The sequence below is a fragment of the Sorex fumeus genome, unplaced genomic scaffold, assembly GCF_029834395.1.
Source record: "Sorex fumeus unplaced genomic scaffold, SorFum_2.1 ptg000129l, whole genome shotgun sequence".
Lineage (NCBI taxonomy): Eukaryota > Metazoa > Chordata > Mammalia > Eulipotyphla > Soricidae > Sorex > Sorex fumeus.
In genome coordinates, this window is record NW_026606186.1 from 8,877,965 (window position 1) to 8,901,775 (window position 23,811).

The 23,811-nt window shown below is 59.6% G+C and overlaps 1 protein-coding gene across 1 annotated transcript in view; it reads left to right on the plus strand.

Annotated features, from left to right (window-relative positions):
- TTLL11 (tubulin tyrosine ligase like 11) overlaps positions 1–14,300 on the plus strand; it is a 203,158-nt gene extending 188,858 nt beyond the window's left edge. The window contains exon 10 of the mRNA XM_056138582.1: positions 14,014–14,300. Within this exon, the coding sequence (XP_055994557.1) occupies positions 14,014–14,300 (287 nt within the window). The remainder of the gene's footprint in view (positions 1–14,013) is intronic.
- The last annotated feature ends 9,511 nt before the right edge of the window (positions 14,301–23,811 follow it).

Below are 23,811 nucleotides of genomic sequence, written 5' to 3' on the forward strand. Positions count from 1 at the left end.
CTGTGCTCCTGGTGAGCTTGGGGGTTCAAGCCGGTCAGCTGTGTGTAAGGCCAGTGCCCTACCCACTGTACTATTGCTCCGGCCCTGAAACCGCTCGAATTTAGTCACTTGACATCCTGTTACTCATCAATTTGCTTGAGCGGGTGCCAGTAATGTCTCCATTCGTCCCTGTCGCCTGCTAGTGTAGCCCAATGGCGTCTGCTCTCTCTGGGAACACGAAGAGCTTCAAACCGTTTGTTCAGGGTCTTGACGAAGAAGTCTGACCATCTCGTAGGTGGGCGGCCACACATTCTTTTGATGTCCCGTGAAATCCAGTCGGTAACGGCTCTAGTTCAGCAGTCTTCTTTAAATCGCATTACGCGTCCAGCCCATCTGATTTTCAACGCCTTGGCAAACGAGATAGCGTCCCTGATTCTCAGTCATTGATGGAGGTCGGAACTCCAGATTCCTTCTCTCACTTGAGTGAAACGTGATACTCCAAGCATAGCTTTCTCGATTCCTCTTTGGGTGACCCAAGTAGTGTTTCATCCTGTTTTTGTAGAGTCCAAATTTACATTTACTGTGGTTTTCTTTAATGTAGCTTCGTTAATGCCCATCATATTTGGACTATTCGCTACCCATTGGCATTGGTTCTTTGCTTCCTTTATGCCTTCACATCTTTTCTGTTTTCTCAGATTTTGAGCCATATAGATGATTCTGTTTTTATTCTTTTAATAGCAGGCAAGCTTCCTTGCAAAAAGAAAAATGTAGTGCCGTGTGAGTTCACATGGCAGTGTGCGTGTGCTGCGCAACACGTGTGAATTCAGTGGCGGAGAGCTGCCTCCCGTCCTCCCCAGGCCCCAGCAGAGAAACAGAGATGGGGACCAGAGCTGATGGTGAAAATGGCCCGTTTAATGCCGAGCTACTAGCATACTTATAGGACATCTGAAGGGGTCAGAGGTGTAGGACTGCACGGCCGTGCGATTTACAGAGGTTAAACATTCCAGCAGAGGCAATTCCCAGGGGAAATAAACTCAAGGAGACGCTCTGTCTCCCAGGGATATCTATATTGCTTCTCTCTTTCCTTCTAGCCATATACATCAAACAATTAAGTCAAATAGTTAGTCAAACAATTAATTCTACCTCTTACCAATACTTGCAGTCGTTTGGATAAACACAGTAAGAGATAAAGATCCCAAAACTTAGTTCTCTGGGCTCTGAGAGCAAACAAGGCTTTTACTGTAAATCCCAGACTAAGTCCTCAGGCCAGTTCAGCTTGTCCTTCCCCATGGGGGTCCTAATAGCTTGCATCAAGACCATGCATCTATGCTTTCTAGACTGTCCCATTTCCATGCCAGGGTAGCTTTGCCACTCGTCCCGGGTCCATTCCTGTCCCATGGTGAAGCCTCCCTTTTCGGGTGTTAGGAACTACAACAACCGAAGCCTGAGTCAAGTAATTATGACCAAGTAATTATGCCCAGGAGTAGATATATTTCAGAGTCAATCAACTCCCAGATATTAGAAGCATGGCATTAAGGTCTTTCTGTGTTTAAGCAAAGAACATTGCTCTATAGTAAAACATGAAAAGGCTAGAGGGGAAATAGAAAAGCAGGTAATTCTGGTAATTGCAGATACAAAATCCAGAATTACCAGAACGCTTTGGGTTTATTAGTAACCACGATTAACCTGGGGAACTGTGACAGTGAGGTGTAAAACACAAAGGAAAGGTTAAAGATAAACTCGGGATTAGGGATGCTCACAAGAGCACTGTGAACTCCAGTGGCAGGAGAAAAAGGGGCAGTTCACCAACGACGCCTACAACACTTAAGTCTGTTTCCAAATAACATCATTCCAGTTTATGGTGAGGGCAGATTTCTTACACCAGAATGGTCCCAATTCCTTCCTCGCATCACTCTTGTGCCTTTTACTTCTTCCTGGGATCATCCGGACCTGATTGCTGCTCTCAGTCTCTGGGTAAAAAGGAAATCTGCATATTCTACCTGATTTTCACTTACTCCTTCCTTCACGGAGATCTGAATTTCCTACCTACCTCACTTCCTTTCTCCCTGAAGAAGCATTTGACATTTGTTTCCAAGGCAAATCTGGTTAAGGTCTCAGTTTGTTTTCTGTTTGTCAGAGAAAATATTTGCCCTTCCCTTTTAAAGGCTAATTTTTTTGGATACTGGATTCTAGGTTGGCGAGGTTCTTTTCCTCTTCCTTTCAGCATTTCGCTCCGTTCTCTCGCTTCCATTGTTGCTGATGGGAGGGCTGGCTGATGTTATGCTATCCCTCATTCTTCACAGGTCGTTTCCCCACTCTGTCTCCTATTAATAATCATTTTATCTTTGTCTCTGGACCCCCGTAGCCTTTGTCTTTGGTTTCCTATAGTTGGACTGTAATATGCCAGAGTATTAATGGGGATGTGTTTCTCCTGTTTGGCGTTCATCGCACTTCTTGCCATCCATGGTTTGGGGGAGGGACAGGGGTCTCTCTCTCTCGAGTTTCAGAAAATTCTCCCCATGATTACTTCAAGTATCTCTTTTCCTTTCTTGAGGCTCCTTCTGCTGTTCCGTTCTGTGAATGTAACATGCAGGGACATTCCGCCACCATCCCCAACGTTCGCCTTTCCCATTTCTATTATTTTTTTTTCTCTGTGCACTTTGGTTTCCACATTTCTGCCGATATAACCATGGCCTCTCTCACGCTCTTCCCGGCTGCGTCCAGTGCACCGTGAGTCCGTGGGGGGTTGGGGGGGACAGGTTTCTTGTCTGGGACCCCAAGTCATGAGTGCTTTTATTTCTAGCATTTCCTCATGATTCCTCTTGGGAGTTTCCCATCTCTCTCCACATAGCCACCATCTGCTCCTGAATCCTGCCTGTCCCTACCCTTCCCCGGGTGAATCATCGTGATGGTGCCTTCCCCATCCAGAATCTCTGTCATAGCTGACTCTGGGACTGCTTCCTTCGTCTTGTTAGGACCATGAAATCATGCCCCTTGCCTTGCCATCGGCCTTTTTGTTTTGTTTTGTTTGTTTTGGAACCACCCCCCAGCTGTGCTTCCTCCTAGCTCTGTACTCAGGGACTATCCCTGGTGGGCTCAGGGGACCGTGTGGGGTGCCTGGGATTGGACTCAGATCTGCCGCACAGAAGCACGTGCCCTGCCCACTGTGCTATCTCTCTGGCCCCCAGGCCTCCTGATCTTTTCCTGAAAGCCAGCCCTGCCAGATTGTGTGTCTCTGCGGACTGAGATGGCAGAGCTGCAGTACAGAGGTCCGTGTGGGTCTGGAGGGGAGCTGAGCACTGTTTAAGATCCGCTGTAGCCGTTGGCACCCAAGGCACTTCGTTTTCTCTCTCTCTTTTCACTTCTGGCTGTCTCAGAGTTTCCCTGAGAATTCTGTAACAGAGCCCTCATCCTGCCACTCTCCTGGTGACAATCCCATGTGTCGTCTTGGGGCGCCGCTGCCGTGGCGCTAAGCTGCTGGCAGAGACCGTGTTCTGGAACCCGAGAGGGAAATCTCCACTTTCTTGGGGCTGGAGTCCCAGGGCGGGGCGGGGACTTTTTGGAAGTGCTACTTCCAGAAGTTTCCTCCCTGCCTCCCCCAGATCGCCTCGTTGGTGCAGCAGGCAGACTAACGTGGCTGGAGCTGTCGTGTTTCTCAGCCCCCGAGTCAGACCAGCCTCTTGTGAGGAGACAACCCTGGGCTCGGTTTCTGTCTTGTCACCTTCCTCCTCATCCCAGACTGCTGCATTATGAGAGTTTCTCTCATCATCACCTTGAGAACACACAAAAGTGTGAACGACTCTGTAAGCCCGGGTGGGGGAGTTTTTATTTATTTCATTCGTTTTGTTTGAGAGCAACAGCAGATGACACGCAGGGCTTGCTCCTGGCTCTGCGCTCAGGGATCACTCCTGGAAGTGCTCAGAGGACCACATGGGGTGCTGGGGCTCAGACTTAGGCTGAGGCAAGGCAAGCTCCTTACCTACTGCACTATCTCTCCAATCTCTGGGCTGGGGAGTTTTTTTTGTTTGATTGTTTTTTGGGGGGACTGGGGAGTTTTAACTTAGGGTGGCGATTAAGGGTTTGGGGCCATACAGTCCTGCCTTTATGCTCAGGAGTGATCCCTAGTGGTGCTCAGGGAGCATTTGCAGTGCTCAAGACTCCAACTGGGGTCTGTGGGATGCGAAACAAGTACCTTATCCCCCACTATTCTCTCCAGCCCGGAACTTTTATTAAAATCTAATGGATACTCAGCCTCCCTGCCGTGACCTTTAAGAAAACTTTCCTGGGGCTGGAGTGACATAGTACAGGAGGTATGGCATCTGGTTCAACCCCCAGCATCCCACATGGTGCCCTGAGCATCACCAGGAGTAATCCCTGAGCACAGAGCCCAGGAGTACTCCCTGAGCCCCTCGGGGTGTGGCCCGAGAACAAGCACAAGCTAAAGCCCTTCCTGCCCGTTACTGGTACCAAGAGCCGCTGCTCCCGACAAGGGACCTCGGAAAATCTCCAATTCTCCACAGTCACGCGTCTGTTTCTTGGTGCCCATTGCCCTGTTGGAGGGAAAATCCTCCACCCTGACTGTGCTCATCTTTCTTAGTCCCGAGCAGACACAAGAGGAGGCACCTAAGCTGTTGTCCCGTTAAGAGAGGCCAGACAGCCTCTCCTGGGGTCTCACCTCCGTCAGGCCAGACAGCGTCTCCCCCGCACCCCAACTCATCTCCCTCAGGCCAGACAGCCTCTGCCCCCCCCACGTCCTTTCCCCAGGTCTCACCTGTCTCAGGCCAGACAGACTCTCCCCGCGCCCCCCCCCCCCCCAAGTCAGACATCCTCATCCTCTCCCTGCATCTCCCAACCCTCACGCCAACCCTGGGGCCTCTGTTTCTGCTCTAGACCCACTTCTCGACCTGTTCCCAGCTGCGGCCCCTCCTGGCCTCATTTCCTTCCTGTGCCCTCCACGGCCCTGCCGCTAAGCCCCTCGTCTCATGCTGTACCCCCATCCACCAGCATATCCTGGGGGGGCCCAGAGTGGGGGCCCTGTGTCCCCCCCACCCCTGTGAAGAAAGCTCCCCAAGAACAGAGAGCGAAGGGTGAGAGGTTCCGCGATGAGCCTGGGTCCCTGAGCTAAATCTTCATCTTCAGCCTGGAGACACTGGACAAACACCAAGGCACAAAGGTGCTTCCCCTGGAGGCCCTTTCAGAGACCCCCCCCCCCCCCCCCGCCGCCGCCCATGGAATTCCCCGGGAAACCTGGGCATCAGCACACGTGACATCAGAGGGACAGTCTCCGCCTCTAGTCGAGGAAATGACCTTTGGCGCCGTCTGCTCTACCCCCGGTCAGTGTCAGTGTGAGGCCAGGTCGACTCAGCGGTCAGGGCCAGCAGCTGCCCCTGCTGCCTCCCGCTTCCTGTTATAACAATTGCCCATTCTCTATCAATCCCCCCCCCAGCCCCCAGAGGGTCCCGGGAGCAGGTGAAGACACTTTCTTTTTGAGTGCGTGTGTCCAGGAATAGGTGATGAAACCCGCACGCTGCTCTATACGCTGGTCCAGGGGAGATGGGGGAGGACAAGAGCACAGCGGGGCTCCCGGCTTCTCAGGGGGCAGAGTCGAGAGCCTTCATGTGGCCGGGCATGGTCAGCTATAGGCCCACATGCGCCTGTGACGCCTGACGCTCAGCCCCACCCCGTCAGGAGCACTGGGCATGTCTGGAGACGTTTGGGGGTGTCACAGCTAGGGGAACAAGGACGTCTCTACTGGCCAGCGATGCTGCTGGACAGCCTGTGGTGTGGGAAGACAAGCCCCTCCCAACAGATGAACTCTCTGACCAAGTCGGGGCCCCTGGCCTAGAGGGTGCTCGTCCAGGGGGGCTCTGGGTACACCTGACAGGGTCACATTTCCCGCTTTCCAGGGCCACAGGTCAGCTCCCGGGGGTCTGTGGGAGCCTTCGCGCCTGTGTTGTCCTCTGAGGCCCTGTCAGGATCTGGTGGACTGTCCACAAATGGGGGGGTCCACCGAGACCTCAGACACAGAGAGAGGGTACCCACCTCAGGATACACAGGGAGTCTGCTCAGTCAGGGTGTCCACTGAGGTCACTCCAGGACACGGGGGAGTCTCCTCGGGTGGGGTGTCCATCGAGGCCACATCAGGACATGGGGGAGTCTGCTCAGAGCGCCCACTGAGGCCACGTCAGGACGTAAGGAGTCTCCTCAGTTGGGGTGCCCACTGAGGCCACATCAGGACACGGTGGGGGGGCGTCTCCTCAGCCAGGGTGTCTACCAAGACCCCCTCAGGATGTGGGCGAGTGCTGATAACCCCCTCAGGACGTTGGGGCGCGTCCCCAGCCGGGTGGCCCCGAGGGGCAGGCAGGCAGCACACCTGAATCCCCTTGAGACCTGCCGTGACTGGGGCGCTTTCTCCCCAGCAGCGGGTGGGCGTCTCTCCCACACTCTGGTGGAGCGTCTTGTGGGGGGGAGGCCTTATGTAAGTGCAGCCCTCACGCGACCTTCTCCCGCGCTGGGGAAACCCCCGCTCCAGCATCTAGGGTGGAGCGAGGGGCTGGGGCTCCATGTTGCAGAGGCCCAGACCCTGCCGCCTCCCCCTGATCTGCATCCCGGCCCCCTTTCGTGTCCTGCCCTGCCTCTCACAGGCTCCCTCGCGAGACCCTCCTTGCACCCTGGCGCGGCCTCCAGGCTGCCCTGTCAGCCTCAGTCTTCTGAGTTCTGATCCACTTCCGGGGGCTCACAAATGCTCTTTGACCCGTCTCCCAGGGCCTGGTGCTCACTGGGTTTGGGACCAAAATGCTGGACGTCCCATCTCCCTCCTCTGCCCTTCGGTGCTATGTGACCTGGCGCGAACTGGAACTGGTCCCCAGCCCTCGCACAGTGGCCCACCGTGACAGTGCAGTCCCAAGCAGAGAGGGTGGCGGGGTCCCCAGCAAGCGTCTAGGGCCGCTGGCCGCCGCGGGCGCCCCACCCCCACCCCGCCATGCCCCTAGCAGGACCCAGCCAGGGAAAGCGGGTGAGAGAAACATTTTTGGGGCGCTAATAAAATTACCTTCTCTAAAGAAGGCAATTTGCATGTTAATGTTTTGGGTAATTCTGTGCGGGCTCCAGTGCCCCCAGGGCTGCAATTTCTCTGTGACAAAGTGACAAAAATAAACTCGCACATAAAGGAGCATTTCTCTTCTCTCTCATTTGCGCTCCAAAGTGACATTGTTAATGTGAGTCAAGTTGGAGCCGCTGCTCAGTCTTTTTTTTGACACCCCACCCCACCCCACCCCAGCCCCTCTGCCTGTGACAGCGGCAGGTCTGGGAGCTCTGGGGGGTGCCCAGGGGTTCTCCTTGAGCTCTGGGCACCCCCACACAGTCCCCCGACTCCTCTTCCATCATCCCCACGTGCAAAGCTGGGGGGCAGGGCAAGGCTGCCTTTTGCAGGGAGTCACCCCGCCTGATGATTCCCCCCATCTCTGACGGGAAAAGAGCCACAGTGAAGAGCGGGCACCTCCGCACAGCCCAGGACGAGCCCAGTGCCCTCCAGGGAAGCTTAGGCTGTGGGGGCGGGGAGGGGTCATCCTGTCTGTGCGGCCCAGGCCCTCCCTAGGCACCCGCTTCTCTCTTTGCAGGCCCTGATTCCAGCCGCTCCTGGGGCCCCACCCCCTCCCTGCTCCCCACTTTCTCCTCCTCACCGATGAAGGCCTGGGGTCTCCGTGTTCCCCACCCCACACCCACCCCTGCCTCCGGGCTCAGGGATGCCCCCAGGAGGTGTGCGGGGCTGAGTGTCCGGAAGGCGCGTGTGGAAAGGAGATGCTCTGTGGGGCCCTCGGGGAGTGGAGGCAGGGGAGACCTCACCCCTGCACCCTCAGAAGCAGAGGACAGGGCACACCTGAGGATCTCAGGGTGACGGTGGGCGAGGGGTGCTGGCTGAGCACGGTTAGCTCCATTCCCAGAGGCTCTGGATCTCCAGGGAGGCGGCCCCCGAGACTCAGAGCTGGAGGCCCGGGCTCTGGCCTCTCTCAGGACTGTGGCTTCGGAAGTCTTTTCTGAGCTGGGGTCTTGGCCCCCTCGCTGGGGAGCGAGCAGGTGGCTGGGGTGGAGGGAGGAGGGGGACATGGGTCTCAGGAGAAACATCTGGACAGGGCTGGATGTGGCGACCCCCTTGACCTGGACAGATGGTCCCCCTGGTCAGAGCTTGGGTCCGAGCCCTCCAGGCCGCAGTGGGAGGAGTGAGGCAGATCCCCTCCATGGGCCCCAAGGCCCGTGCAGGCTCTGTGAGGGGGTGCTGGCAGAGGCTGGCTTCTCTTGGTGGATAGGGTGAGTCTTCCACAAGGCTTCATCCTGCTTCATTCCTGGCATGGATAACGGTTTCCAGGGCGCCAAGGACAAAGGCGAGAGGGAGCCTTTGTCCCAGGAATGCTCAAGCACAATGGCCGGCACCCCTGTCCCCCCGCGGGGTCGGAGCGGGGCTCTTTGATTTCCTGTTTCTGTCCACTAGGCAGTGAGCAGTGGTCATCGGGCACCTCCTCCGTCCTACAGCACGAACTTGGGCTCGCGGCCCAGCCCTGAGCCCAGCCCTCGTCTCTCTCTCTCTCTCGCCGCAGACGATGTGAGGGTCCCCCTGACAGTTCCGCAGCCATGGGGTCCGTGGGTATGAGATGCAGGGAACCGGGCCTGGGGACAGAGCAGCCTCCGACTGGGTGGCTTGTGACTTGGGCTACAGCCCAGCAACAGCCTTTTCTTGCTGAAGCTTCTGGAGAATCGGAACCGGGCCCTGTCATCAGTGAAGCCTGGATGGGGTGTGGGGGACCAGCTCAGAGCCCCACAATGCACAGGGGTAGATACACCCCCTCCCCTCCGCATCCTTACCTGATCATCCTTCTGTATTCTCAGGACATCAACATGTTTAACCCCCAAACAAACTCTGTGTGTGTGCACGCGTGTGCGTGTGCGTGTGCGTGTGTGTGTGTGTGTGTGTGTGTGTGTGTGGTGGGGTCTCTCGTGCCTGGGGGGAGGATCCAGGTTCCTCAGTCAGGGGTGGGCCCACCAGGGGGCAGCCAAGGGATCCGAGCGTATGATGTAACTCGGTGTGACGTTGCTTCCGGGAAGAAGAGGAAGTGGATGCAGGCGTCAGAGCTGGGGTCTGGGGGTCCGTGAGCCGAGAGTCTGGGGCCGCCATCAGCACCCATCAGAAGGGGCCGCTCGCCCTGGACGGGTGTCACCACCCGCATCCCGCCAGGGACACACGGAGTCCCCAGGGGCTGAGACGACCTGGCTAAGGAGTGGCCGGTGGTCTGCAGCACAGCCCAGCAGCCCGCCTCTTCCCTCCCACCCGCCCCCAGCCCCAGGGGAAACCTCAGGCTTCAGCCCCATCCTGGGGTCCTTTGAGACGCCCACCCCAGGGCCAGGGCAGAAGAGTGGGTAGGGGGAGGAATTTGGAAAGCCAGCCACAGCAGCCTAGGAGCCAGGCAGTGCGAGCCCCCAAGATTGGAGGACCAGGTCACCGAGAGGGACAACCCGGTGCTGGCAAGGCCCCAGCTTACCGCACTCGTGGGGAACGTCCCACCACCCAGCGGATTCCAGCCCCAGCTCGGCTTCCTTTCCTACCCGCGGCTCCAGACAGGAAGCTTGTTACTCACGGGCAGAATCTCAGCGGACACAGAAACAGCTGCTGTGGGCAGTGACCAGAAGGAGGTTCAGAGGTCAGGAGGAGAGAGGGAACTGGGCAGGCGCTGTCCTGGCTGGCTCGCCATCCACGGCAGCAGAACCACCAGCCAGGAAGCTCAGGCCTGGGGTCGCCCAACCCCGGGGGGTGCAGGAGAGGGAGGGCACCTTCCCACATTTCCTAGCGGGTAATATCCCTGGCCGTCCACAGCGATTTGGATTTAATGACATCATGCATGTACGCGAACGTGCTCTGTTAGCTGTAGGATAATGCCCAAGTGCTGGAGGCTGAGGGCCGTTTCCTGCACGAGAGGGTCCTGGGTTTGAGACTCAGAGAGCTCACGGGTTTCAGTGTTGCTGAGTCCACAGGGGGACGGTGGGGGGGAGGCTGTTGTGGGGGAGCCTTGTAACTGTGCAGCCTGCCGGGCAGGCAGGGCTCCAAGAGCCAGGGGAGTGGCGGAGGGTCTCTGCGGCTTGGCGGGTGCCGTGTGCATGCGCCAACATACTCCTGGATCCATCCCTCAGCACTTGGGGACACCAGAGAGGGACACGGCAGCGCTTTCCCTTCTGGTGAGAGGCAGGGAGCAGAGGGCAGCCTCGCCCTGCCCTGCTGTTTGGTGGGATGAGTCAGGGTCATTCGAGGGCTGCACCCCAGCGTCTGGGCACATACTCACCTGGAAGCGGTGACGACTGGGCAGAGGTCACTTCCTAGTGACTTTCTCCAGCCGCCCTGTCCTCCTGGGCGGAGTGGTCAGGGGCTCACGCTGGGAGCTCAGGACAAAGGTAGCAGCCACCGGGATCCTGAGCTTCCTGCTGGTGGGAGCGGGGGTGGGGGCCTATGGGCTGTTTCTGCCTGCACAGACCAGCCTTCGGGGGCTGCTTCTGCCCAGGCCTCGGTGACCATTTGTGGAATTCTTTGTGGCAGGTGCCAGGCTCAAAGCAGGGCCTTACACATGCCCGGCACACTCAGGGGTCTGCAGGTTTGGCCACGCCCACGCCTGTGCTCTCCTGGGGAGGGTTTTCTCTCGCCAAACAGTCCCCGCAGGAAGATGGTGGAATTCCACGAGCCCACATGAGAGGGGTGAACGGTGGGCGATGGGGTCAGGTGACATGCGTGGCCCCCGGGTCTGTTACCCCCCATCCCCCAGCAGCTCTCTCTGGAAGGAGAGGGGCCGGGTGGCAGTGCTCATTCAGGAGTGGTGGCAAGGATGGTGCCATCTGTCTCGCCTGCCCCCAGGCAGCCCTGTTAGAGGTCAGGAGACCTGGGGGTCCTGCCTGGCCTGTGTGACCTGGGGCCTTGCTTTGTCTCTCCCCCCCAACTCTGCTTCTGCAAACACAGGCAGGAGACGAGGGGTCTGTGGCAGGACCCTGCCCCACTCTGCCGGGGAGAGCTGTGCTGGGGCTTCCCCTCAGACAAAGACAGAGAGACAGAGACAGAGACAGAGAGAGACAAAGAGACAGAAACAAGGACAGAGAGAGACAGGGACAGAGAGACAGAGACAAGAACAGAGAGAGACAAAGACAGAGAGACGGGGACAGAGACAGACAGAGACAGAGAGACAGAGAGAAAGAGACAGGGACAGAGAGAGACAGAGAGAGAGAGACAGAGAGAGACAGAGACAGAGAGACAAGGACAGAGAGAGAGACAGAGAGAGACAGAGACAGAGAGACAAGGACAGAGAGAGACAGAGACAGAGAGACAAGGACAGAGAGAGACAAACAGTCAGACAGAGACAGACAAGGACAGAGAGAGACAGAATGACAGAGACAGAGACAGGGACAGAGAGAGATAGAGAGACAGGGACAGAGAGAGACAAACAGAGTCAGGCAGAAACAAACAAGGACAGAGAGAGACAGAGATAGGGATGGAGAGAGACCGAGACAGAGAGACAGAGATGCCCACCCTGGGGAAGCTGCCTGGAGAGGCCGTAGAGCCACGCATCCCCCTGGCTGCCCCTCCCCTCAGCTCCTTCCCTGGCCAGGCCTCTCCCGGGTCTGTGCCTCAAGGCCACAGTACCCCTCCCGACCCCCTGCTCCTCCCTGTGGGAACCCTGGGGGCTTCCAAGCCTTCCCCCAACGACCCCTTCCCCACCCCTCACTGCTGCTGGGAGGACCTGAGTTGGGGCTGGGATGCCTGGCTGGGTGGTCTCCGAGTTCACTCTTGGTCCTTGCGTGTCCAGGAACCTTCTGCTGTGGACCGCTGACCACCACCTCCCACTCAGTGCCGGGTGTGACTGCCCATTTGAGAAGCTGCAGTCTAGCCACCTCCACCCCCCTCCCCAAGGCTTCCTGGAGGGTGTCTGGGACACGCATATGGATGCAGCGGTGCTGGGGCCCGGGGAATCCCAGACTGGCCGGCTAGTTGGCACCCAAGACCCACTTCCCCTCTCTGGGCGCCTCTGCATTGTCTGTCTGTAGGCAGTGCAATGGGCATGCGCAGCCCAGGGTGTGAGACTCCGCGTCAGTCAGTCATGACCATCCCCTCTGCTTCCTCTTCTGCCAGTGACCACAGTCTACTCTATCTTTGCTCTAGGGAGAGGAAAGGAGGGGAGGGGAGGGGGGAGGGAGGGATCAGAGATGTGATTTTCCTTTATAGCCCAAGTGCGTGGCTTGAAGTTCGAGTCGTGGCAAAGGGCTCAAAATTAAAAGCAGCTGCCATGCTGTGCTGTTTCCTGCACGTCTCAGCTGTCCTCTGTGTCTTTGAGGAAGGCCCTCGTGTTTACTCCAGAAAATCCTGAAACGTGGGCACGCAGAAAGCGCCGCCCAGTAAGTGCCAGGTCTCAGTTCACTGGTCGTCTTCCAGATGATTGAACCCTCGTTTGGGTTGGCTTTTCTGTTTTTCTGTTTCCCCCTCCAAAAAAAAAAAGTCTTTGCACCCCCTCCGCCCCCCCCCCCCATCCCCCACGGTGCCTGTGAGCTCCGATTCTTGTCTGCTTTCAACTAAGGGGATAAAAGGAATCTTTGCAGAGTGAAAGGTGCCAATCCTGACACCTCAGGGTGGCCCGGGGCCCCGAAGGCTGGGGCCCCAGGATGCCCGCAGGAAGGGTAGGGTCCCGAGGCATCCGAGCTTCACAAGTTGGTGGTACGGCTGGGAGAGCACCGGCAGTACTGGCCTCTGAGTGGCCGCCTGGACCCCAGCAAGAGCCTGGAGCCAGAATGTAAACAGTCGCCGCTCACTTTGCCAAGCACGACGGTTCCGAAGTGATGGATGAGGAGCCTGGTTTACATTCTGGCCCGAGCACCGTTACCTCGCCGGGCACCCCTGTCCTGTTCCGCAGCATCTCCTGGCCACTCTCGGACGGCCACACTCTGGGCCGCACAGCGCTGCTCTGGTCTGGGATATTCCAGACTCTTCCACTGAGCATGTCTCTTCCAATACCCCCTAAACCCCCCCAACACACACACAAGTACCCGAGAGCACACGTGTGTCATGGAAGCACACACCTGACTGTACTTACACATGATGTGCCCACAGGAGTACACAGCAGTGACTCCGTGTGTGTGTGTGTGTGTGTGTGTCCACCGCCTCCAGGCACACATGTGCTCACACACACCCATGCACACACGGACCCCAGTGGGTCCGTGACCAGGAGGCGCCGGGCCCCTCCATTGACTGAGCAATCCTCCCCTTTACCGTGCCCTCCCCCCCCACACACAGTGTTTCTCTCCAGGCCTGTCGATAATAACCATCAAAGGGTTTCACAGGGCCGGAGAGATGGGACAGGGGGTAAAGCACTTGCATCGCATGTGGCAGAACCAGGTTTGCTCCCAGCACCCACCTATGGTCCCCTGAGCACTGCCAGGAGTGAGCCCTGAGCACTGCTGGGTTCAACTCAAAATCCAAAACTACAGGCATGGGGCTGGAGGGATAGCACAGCGGAGAGGGCGTTTACCTTGCACGCGGCTGACCCGGGTTTGATTCCCAGCATCCCATATGGTCCCCCGAGCACGAGCACTGCCAGGAGTAATCCCTGAGTACCTGAGCCAGGAGCAACCCCTGTGCATCGCCAGGTGTGACCCAAAAAGCAAAATAAAAAAAAACACAAAACTACGGACATGCGTGCATATATACATGCCCGCACGTACATAAATCCATGCCTGTGAACATAAATCCAGATATATATGGTGGGGGAGGGTCTCCAGTGGGGGGATTCTGTGCCTTTTCTTCACTCTCAGGCCTCAGGGCAGGGGGCGCTGCTGAGTCTCCCCGGGCTCAGAGGAGGGAGGCCCCCCTGGCCTGCGCGCCCCTGGTGGGGGAGGGCGGGCCCAGCAGCGGGGGCGTGGGGAGTGCTCTGAGTGTGCAGCGCGGGGTGGGGGCAGGGAGCCCCGGCCTGGGAGCCTGCACTCACCCTCCCGGTGGTCTTCACCCCGCCCCCCCAGGGATGTGCCTGCAGGCGTTCGCTGAGGCCTTCTTCTACCTGGCGCAGAAGAAGTTCAAGATGCTGCCGCTGCACGAGCAGGTGGCGGCCCTGGTGGACCTGTGTGAGTACCACCTGTCCCTGCTGGACGAGAAGCGCCTGGCGTGCGGCCGCGGCGGCACCGGGACCAGCCGGCGCCCCTGCAGCAACGCGCCCCAGAACACGCCCGCCAGTGCCCCGCCACCGCAAGAGGAGGCAGCCCCCCACAGCGCCCGCAGGCTCACCAGCTCCAGGCACGGGGTGCCCTGAGTCCCAGCGGCCCTTTGCGGAGGGCAGGAGAGAGGGGGCCTTGCCGTCGGGGCCCGGCTGCACGTGGACAGAGGGGCGACCGGCCACTCACCATCCGCCCAGGCTCGGCCAGGGGAGCTTGGCCTGACCGCCCTCCCGCCTACGAGGGGCCCCCGGCGTGCGTGCATGTGGGGGGACAGCCAGCCGCACGGGGGTGCCCAGGACACCGAGGCTTTGCCCCCGCAAGGTGGAGCGGGTCCGCGGGCAGCGCAGACCTGCAAGGAAGCCGAGTGCCCAGCCGGCCAGCCGGGACGCCCAGGAGAATCGCAGATCAAGCACACCAGCATCATGTGTGTGTTTCCTGAAGGCGTGGGGGGTGGGGGAACGGGCAGGAGGACCCCCATGGGTAGCGGTGCTGGCCGTGCCTACCCCCACCCCGCACACCATGGACCCCATGGGTACAGCAACCAGTTTAGCTCAGGGGTCTGTCCGCGTGCCCTGAACCGCCCAGTTTTCTGTTACTGTGTATGAGACCGAGAACTAAAATGTAACCAAGGAAGGGTTCCAAGGCGAGCCTCGGCTGGTGGTGTGTTGCTTTCTGCGTCATGGTCCTTGAAGTTGGGGTCTGGGGGCCTTGGGACAGGGAGCCCCTGCTTGGTTACCCTCCACCAGGGGTGGAGGACGGTCAGCATATGGCCAGCCCCTTCCAGCCAACACTGCCCTGGGCCCTGGAGGGGAGGAGGGGTCTTCAGAGAGGAAGGAAGCAGGACCAGGATGAGGTTCTGGGCAGGTGAGTTCCACGGCAGCATCTGGGGGGCTGGAAGTGGTGGGAGACAGTAGAGACCCCGTGCTCCACCTCCCTCGAGACCTTTCCCGACTCCCTCCATGTCTCCACACACCCTGGGACCCCCCCAAGGGGACCTGTCAGAAAACAGCCCTTGATGCGTTGGAGCTACCCCGAGGGGAGCAGGCTGCCTCCCCCGCCCCCACAGAGCCCGGTCCAGTGTGGGAGAAGGAGGAGGAGGAAGAGCCCCAACTCTGTGGAGTGCAGTCCAGCCACACGGCCTCTCACAGCTGGGCCCTGTACAACCTCGCCAAAGTGGGCCCCACTCCTGGAGTTGGCGTCGGGGCAGGGACTGTTGGCAGCAGCTTGTCTGGGTGATAGGACCAGGTCAGACGAGGCGGTCACTCCCCCAGCCCTGCCTGGCCGCCAGGGTCACACCAGCTAAAGGGAGCACCCCTTCCCCCAAACCCAGTCCTTCCACCCCTCCCCCTGTCCCTTCCCTGCTGACAAGAGGCCCAGAGGGACAGGCTGAGCCTCAGAGCTGAGGGCGGGGGAGAATCAGGACCCGCCTCAGTCCGTGGGGGCTACACCCGCAGGCAGCCCGCAGTGTGACCCCCGACAGTGGTGAGGCTGGCCGCCGAAGGGCCTCAGTGGCCTCTGTGAGGGGGGAAGAGCCGAGGAGAGTGGGACCCTCTGGAGCAAGGACCCCGAGGTGCTCTCTGCCTGCACCCGGCCCCCCGGGATGGCCTCGGCCTCTTCTCTCCCTCCCCCCGCCTGCCTCCCCTCCCCTCATCCAGGGCCCCCAGATCAGCCACCCACAGCCGCGGGGGGGCTCTGGCTGAGGCGCCCAGCCTGTCTCCCCGGGGGCCCCCGCTGCCCCCCTCATCTTCCCCTTGGGGTGCGTCTCCCTCCCTCCCAGCCCCCTGACTGCAGCCTCATCCCCACAGCCTGGCCCAGGAAGCGCACACAGCACCACCTGCTGCGCCCCAGGAGCCTCTCCTTGCTGGACACAGGCCCCCCCGCCCCTCCCCACGGCTCCCTCAGCATCTTAACCTGAGCCTTAGGGCCCTCACTGCCCAGGCCCCCCCCCCACCCCGCCCGTGCTGCCCGCCCAGAGCCATGCCACGGCCGACACTGGGCCAAGCCCAAGCTCTGTGCTCCGTGGCCATCCACACCCTGTCCCCTCTCCACGGCTGCCCACGCCCGGCTCCACCCTCCATGTCCGACCATTCCATCTGTGCCCTCAGATGTCTCTCTGTCCACTCAGAGAGGTTGGGGCACGGCCTCCCCTCCCCACTGCCCTCACTGTGCCTCCGCCAGCATGGCCCCCCTTTCTCCCTCCAGAGGGACCAGCCCAGTGTCCCCTGCCCTTCCCTCCCTCCACCATGTGGAGCTCTGGTACTAGCCCAGCCCTGTACCCGCACCCCTGCAGCCACATCCTTGCATCCGCACCCCTACACCTGCACCTGCACCTATGAATCCACACCCCTGTACCCGCACACATGCACCTGCACCCCTGCATCCGCACCCCCACCCCTGCACCCCTGCACCTGAACCCATTCACTCGCAACCCATGCACCCGCACCCCTACACCTGCACCCTCTCAGCCCAGGCACAGTGCAGGCCTGACTGCCCCCCAGCATCACCACACCCCTCTCCCTGCACCCTGCAGAGGACCCCCCCGCCGAACCATGGATGCCAACCCTGCTCACCCCCATATCCCTGCCACTGAAGCTTCCCCGGGATTCTGACAGGCACCCTAGGGCCCCCGGGCAGACCCCCATCCCTTCCCTGGACTCAAGGTCCCTGGGGCCCCTCCCTCCCCCGCTGACTCGTGAGGGGACTGAGATAGACCATGGGGCGGGGGGAGAGGCAGTGGGGAGGGTGGGGTGAGGGGGCACTCACAGACTCCGCCTTTTCTGGGGAGCTCCAGCCTTGCCTCCACCCTTCACGCTCCACAGTGTCCTCTTCAGCCCAGCCTCAGCCGGTCTTCGGACAGCACAGCCCAGGGCAGGATTCTGTCAGCCTGAGCTCACAGGCGGGGCAGGGGGCGCCTGGGCCGTGCAGTGCTCAGCGAGCATCACCCCACACCGTCCCCCAGCCCCCCTCACGGCCCTGTGCTCTTCCCACCCCAACTTGGCTGCTTCGAGAGACGCAGAGTCTTCCCAGGTCTCGGAGACGCTGGGCTGGAGTTCCGGAAGCTGAGCTCAGGGCTGTCTAACTGGCGCTCATGCTGGGCTCACGGACACAGACCCCCCCCCCCCGACACATGGGGGCGACCAGCCCTGGCGTCTCTAGAAGCATGAAAGATGCGGAGAGAGCCAGCTTCCCCCCTCGCCCCGCCCCCCCCGCTCACCGGAAGGCTTTTGCGGGGTGGAAAATGGGGGCTCCCCTCCTTCCACATTGGTCCATGGTCCATAAGTCGTGCCCAAGCGGCACCCTGTGTCTTCATTTCTTTTGTTTCGTTTCATTTGGGGCCACACCTGGCAGTGCCCAGAGTGGACGCCTGGCTTTGTAGTCAGGGATCACTCCTGGCAGGCTCGAGAGACCATATGGGGTTCTGGGGATCGAACCCACGTGCAAGGCAAGTGCCTTACCTGCCGGACTATCTCTTTAGCCCCGCTGTGTGGTTTCCTCATGAGCACCCCAAGGCCTCAGCCCTCGAACTCCCTCACCTGGCACTGTCCTCGTCGAGAGCAACAGACGTCACCATGGGCAGGAGCCTGACGCCCACCTGCAGGGGACGAGGCTCTCGCCAGCTCCCCCTCCCGCCGGACACATGCGAGGGAAGCTTCCTCTGCAGCTTGTGTTTCCAGGGACAAAAGAGTTTCGCAGAACAGGCAACAGATTCAATTACCTCCACCTCTAAAAGCCCAAGTCTGGATTTGATATGACTAGAAAAACACATGCAGCTCCATGCTTCCCCGTGCACTCGTGCTGTGCACACACGCACACACAATGCACACGTGCATGTACCCACATGCACATACCCACACATATGCACGCCTGCACACATACACACACGTACACACCCACACACATGTATACTTGCACGTATGTACACAGGTACACACGTACACACGTGCACCTCCACACGTATACCCACACGCCCACACACGTATACTTGCACACATGCACACACATGCACATACACCCACACATACACACATGTCAACCCACACATACCTACATGCACGCCCACACAGGTATGCTTGACATGCACACTTGCACATCTGTGCACACATACACCCACACATACGTACATGCACAGATGCACGCACACATGCACCCGTGAGCTCTCAGAGCAGACAGCTCCCTAACGTTCTCTCCTTTCCAGCCATCTGCTCTGACTTACCTGGAGATGGGGGAGGCCAGCATGTGGGGAGCCGACCCTCCACAGGAAGGCCCTGGCTGCAACGCCCACCCATCTCCCAGGCCGCAGAGCCCGGCGAGGACACAGCCTCCTGCGTCCAGTGGACCCCGCGTGGTGCGGTGAAGAATGTGGGCCCCTCCCATCCCTGCCTCGACCCGCCGACTCCCCTCTGCTCCCTGTTTCTGCCCTGCCCCATGGGCATCGGTCGAGACTTAGCACCCAGCACCCAGGTCTAGGGGCAGGAACTGGTCAGAGGGAACCGGGGCCGTCCTGCCCCCCGCCTGAGGCCTCCCGAGCCCCCCAGTGCTCGCATCCTGCTCTCCTCTGCGGCTGGGCTGCAGCCGGCCTCTTAAAAGCCTTTAAAAAGTCTTTATTAAATTTTCATGGCACATAAAGTCAAGGCTCTGTTACTTGGCCTCAGTTGTCTTGGTAACTTCATAAATGCAATCATAAAGAGAAGCCGAGTGGCGCGAAGCACGGACTCCGTGGATAAACAGCTGCCCAGCTGCAAGGCCGGCTTCCGACGACGACGGGATTGTTTTTTTCCGACAGCAAGTTCCCGGGGTGGGCCTCCTCCCTCATTCCCGGGGTCAGCGGGGGAGAAAAGAGCCCACATGAGGGGGGTGGAGCAATACAGTAGGCAGGGCGCTTGCCTCTCACGCACAGCAGAAGGGGGTCCAATCACGGGATTCCGTGTTTCCCCAAGCACCGCCAGGTGTGGTTCCTGAGTGCAGAGCCAGGAGTCAGCCCTGAGCATCGCCAGGTGTGGCCCAAAAGCCAAAAGAGGCAAAAAAAAAAGGGGGGGGTGTTAGTTTAGGCTCCTCGCCCTACCCCCACCACACCCCGTGTTCCAGGAAGCCGGTATTCAGTATTCCCTCAAGGAGACCGTGAGCTCCTGTGAACTGGAGGGGGGAGGGGGGCAGAGGTCCCCCAACCCTGAACTTTGGGGGCCGTTTCCCTCAGGCCTATCGGGGTCTCTGGCTCCCTCCAACTCCCTCTGTGCTCCTTGGGGGTGTCACTCACTGTTGGTGAGGGGGAGGGGAGGGAGCTGGTCAGTGGGACCCCTTTCTAGAGACTGATGTCGGGTCCTGCACCCCAGAGGCCCTCCCTCTAAGCTCTGGGAGCTGAGACCCTCCCCGCTCTCTGCCCCTTGGGGTGCCAGGTGGAAAGTGGACCCGCAGTCCCTCCCAGGGGTGCTTGGGGAAGGCTGGGTTCCACCAGCAGACGCCTCTGTTCTTCGAAGATGTGTGTCCTGCGAAGCATCCAGGCTTCCCACAGCCCTCTGCTCCCCACTCTGGCTAGCCGCCCACCCCTGCCCGGAGCCCTGCAGTGACGTGGCTGAGCCCCCATAGTGAGCTCTCCCCCCTCAACCCCCCATCAGACAGGCCCAGGCTGGCCTGCCCCAGGTCCCCCAAATGTCTGTGCCCGCCACCACCAGGCCAGGCACATCTTCCTTCAGAGAGAAAACGGGCTTTGGTGGTGTTGGTGTGTGTGTTGGGGGGGAGGTGTCACAGGGGTGCAGTAACTCATGTGAATCCTGGGCCTCCCCAAACCTGGGGTGGGTGCTCAGGACCCCTCTGTCCTTAACCTGCCCTCCCCAGCTCCTCCCCTACTAGGGAACCGCTGGTTCTAGAGTCTAGAGGGGATGGCTGGGTCCTGGGAACCAGCAGAGGGGGAGCTCCTCAGTGGGGGGCTGCCAAGGCCCGGGGTGGGGGTGGGAAAGGCCGTGGAAGCACCCGGATGCCAGGGCTCCATGGCAGCGGGCGGGTGTCTGGGTCCCCCGCGGGGGTGGCAGGTAAGGGGGGTGTGCCGTGGGTCCCATTCACCAGCTACCGGCTTTCCCCCTGACAAAGCTGCACTCCAGAGGAGGGGACTGGTTCCGGGTCATCTCTCGCAGCCGTGACCCTTTCCATGCATAGCCCGGATACCAGGACACCGGAAAGCATGTGGCCATCACGTGCCCACCCCCTCCCAGAGGAACCTCTCCCACCGACTGCACCCCCCGGGCCCCTGCTTGTCCCTCTCCCAGCCTGAATCTCAGGCTTTCCTGTGTCCACCTTCCCCTGATTTGCCAGTGGAGCCACACCGAGGTCTAGACCTGGGATTCCGGGGGTTTATCCCTGGCGGGGATGGGGCGGGAGAGACCGACCAGACTCGGGGAAGCGGGGAAGCGGCACCTTATGCAAAGGCTCCTGGGAAGCTTTAGCTCTCCAAGAGCTGGAGGGGCTGAGTGCAGCTTTGCATACACCCAAGAGGCCTGGTTCCCCCTCCCCAGCACAGCCGGGAGCACCCCCCTGCACACACAGAGCTGAGAAACACCCCCGCCCCCGCCCCCGCCCCCGCCCAAGCACTGCTGGGCCTGCCCCATCCTGCAAAATCATTGTTTGCTGTTGTCTTTCTTTTTTAATGTTTGGCCTATGGTAGTTAGGGCCTCCTCCAGGCTCTGTGCTCAGGGACTACTCCTGGCGGGGCTCAGGGAAGGCCTATGAGGTGCCGGGGGTCAAACCTGGACAGCCGCATGCAAGGCAAGTAACCTCCCCACCGTGCTATTGCTCTGGCCCCTGAATATTTTCTCTCTTTTTTTAATTAGTGAAACACCATGAGGTCCAGTTGTAGACTTACAAACTTTCGTGCTTGGGTTTCAGTTATACAATGATCGAGTACCCAGCCCTCCACCAGTTCCCATTCTCCACCACCAATGATCCTAGTAGCCCTCCCACCCCCCACTCCCCATCCCCTGCACCCCACCCCACCTCTGTGGCAGGGCATTCCCTTTTGCTCTCTCTTTCCTTTAGGGTGTTGTAGTTTGCAATAGAGGTTTTTTTTTTTTTCCTTTTCTTTTTGGGTCACACCCAGTGATGCACAGGGTTTCTCCTGGCTTATGCACTCCGGAATTACCGCTGGTGGTGCTCAGGGGACCATATAGGATGCTGGGAATCAAACCCGGGTCGGCCAGGTTCAAGGCAAATGCCCTACACGCTGTGCTATTGCTCCAGCCCCTTGCAATAGAGGTTTTGAGTGGCCATCGTGTTCATGAGATGCGTGCTGAATATTGTCTCAAGAGCGGTGAGGACTGCTCTGCTCTGCTCTGTTCTGCCTGTCTCGGTCTGGATGGGCAAGGCGATCCGGAAATAACAACTGATCTGGCCAACCGCAGGGGTGGAGCACGGGGGTGGATTTCTCCCTCCACCCGGGAAGAGCTCATGCCCTTCCAGGGTGCCCCTCCCCTCTCCAGTTCATAGGGTCTGACTTTCGGCCTCCCCTGGCCTCTGAGGAGAGAGATGACAGGTGAATATCAAGGGTGGCTTTCAGAGAATGACCTTGCTCTGCCTCCAGCCTCGTGCCCTGGCCAGGACCGGCTCACGCCACCCACACCCAGGTGCCAGGCATGCTGGGAGATGAATTCTCCCCACGCGCCCAACGGGAAAAATAATCCTCAAGGCTCAGCACGTGGCGTCATTTCGCCTCGATTGATACCGGTTTCCATATAAGAAGCGCGTTCCTCCTCCTCCTCCTCCTCCAGCTTTAAATAAAACTGCTGCTCTCAGGAAAGGCTCTGTTTATCCCACAGCTGTGCAGGCAGCCCGCCCCCACCTCACACCCGCCGTCTGAGATGCACAGCCAGGCGGGGGGGGGCCCCTACCCCCAAGATTCCAGAGCTGCAGGCTGACCCCGGCATAGGGGGGACTCTTCCCACCCAGAAGCCTGGCTCTGGAGGTCAGTCGTTTTCTCAGCCCTGGCAGAGACTGAGAAGCGGGACCCCAGCAGATGACAAAGGACCTTTCTCTGGAAGGGGAACCCGAGTCCCAGCGGGACCCACAGGCCTCACCTCGACAGCAGCTTCCATGCGGGCAAGGGGAGTGTGGGTGGGAGGTGAGTAGGAGAAGGATGAGGAAGCCACATTCTCTGAGCACACATACCCCAGCAAGGCCTCAGGGCGGGGCTCATTCACCCCCAGGGCCTGTCCAGGAAGTGAATGTACCACAGGAACCTCAGAAATTCTCTGAGGGGGCTGGAGCGATAGCACAGCGGGTAGGATGTTTGCCTTGCATGCGGCCAACCTGGGTTCGATTCCCAGCATCCCATATGTTCCCCCGAGCACCGCCAGGAGTAATTCCTAGGTGAAGAGCCAGGAGTAACCCCTGAGCATTACTGGGTGTGACCCAAAAAGCAAAAAAAAAAATAAATAAATCTGATGAACTCGAAGAAGTCTGAGGGAGGCAACGCACTTTTATGATGCGTACAGAGGAACACAGAGAAAGCGGCCCACACCTAGCTTATGTAGGTGAGACGCAGGCTGCGTCATTTCCAGGAAACCATTTTTCACCTGGCATCCACCGTGGTTGCCCACACGCGGCTCCCAGAGCACGCGGAGCTGGAGCGGCCGGTGATGGATGCCGCGTGAGCTCCGTCGGGACGCAAGGATGCGTCTACCTCTGTTCCCGCTCCAGCACCCGGATGAGTTCTGTTCACTGGTTTGGTTCTTGCTGTACCTCTGTGATTTACGACCTGCTCATCTCTCCCGGCTCCTAGGAGTATCTCTCAGTTTCCCCTTTCTGTCTCTGATTTTCCCACACCACATCCTCTGAGACTCACCCCACCTGACAGCTGAGGGAACAGAGCTGCTGGGGCCAGAACGTGGCCCAAGGCCTGGTCTTCTTGAGACCCGGGTTCCACACCCGGCACCGCCAAGGAAGCAGACACAGTGGAGAGGAAGCACCTGAGGTGTGGCTCATCGGGCCAAAGCCGGTGAGGACTGGGGGCCTCCTGGGCCTGCCCCCAGGTGTGGCCGCTGCAGGAGGCTCTCGCCAGGCCTCGCCTGTTGGGCCTTGACATAGGAGGACCTCAAGGCTCCTCTTCCTCAGGGCCCCCCCCGACCTGGCCAGTCCTCCGGAACGGGGAGCCTTGAGGTGACAGCCTGGGAACAGCAAACCTTCCGGAAGCTTGTTCTGAGCCTGCAGCCAGGAAGCTGGAGACCACTGAGTGCTGGCTCCCCCGGATAGCAGAGGAAACTGAGGTTCAGAGAGGACGTGTCTCGGGACCCAGGAGGTGGCTCTCTTCACACGGGACCACCTCCCCCCAAAGACGGCTTCAAGGTGGGTGAGTGGGGGGAGGGGAGCAGCCACCCAGACTCTGGGGGCCAGAAGTTCCACAACTCCCACCTGTGTTGTGTTGCTCAGTGTGAAGACCCCCGCCCCGGGAGTTCACCATGTCCCAGCCTCTGGGTCAGCCGCCCACGGTCCAACAGAGGCTGCCCCTGGGGGTCCACAGGCACCGTGAGGGAAGTTGGGGTGGGGATGGGGGGCAAGCCCTGACCTGCCAGCCACAGAGGAGCTTTTCAACTCATTCCAGCCAGGCCTGCCCACACACACCCT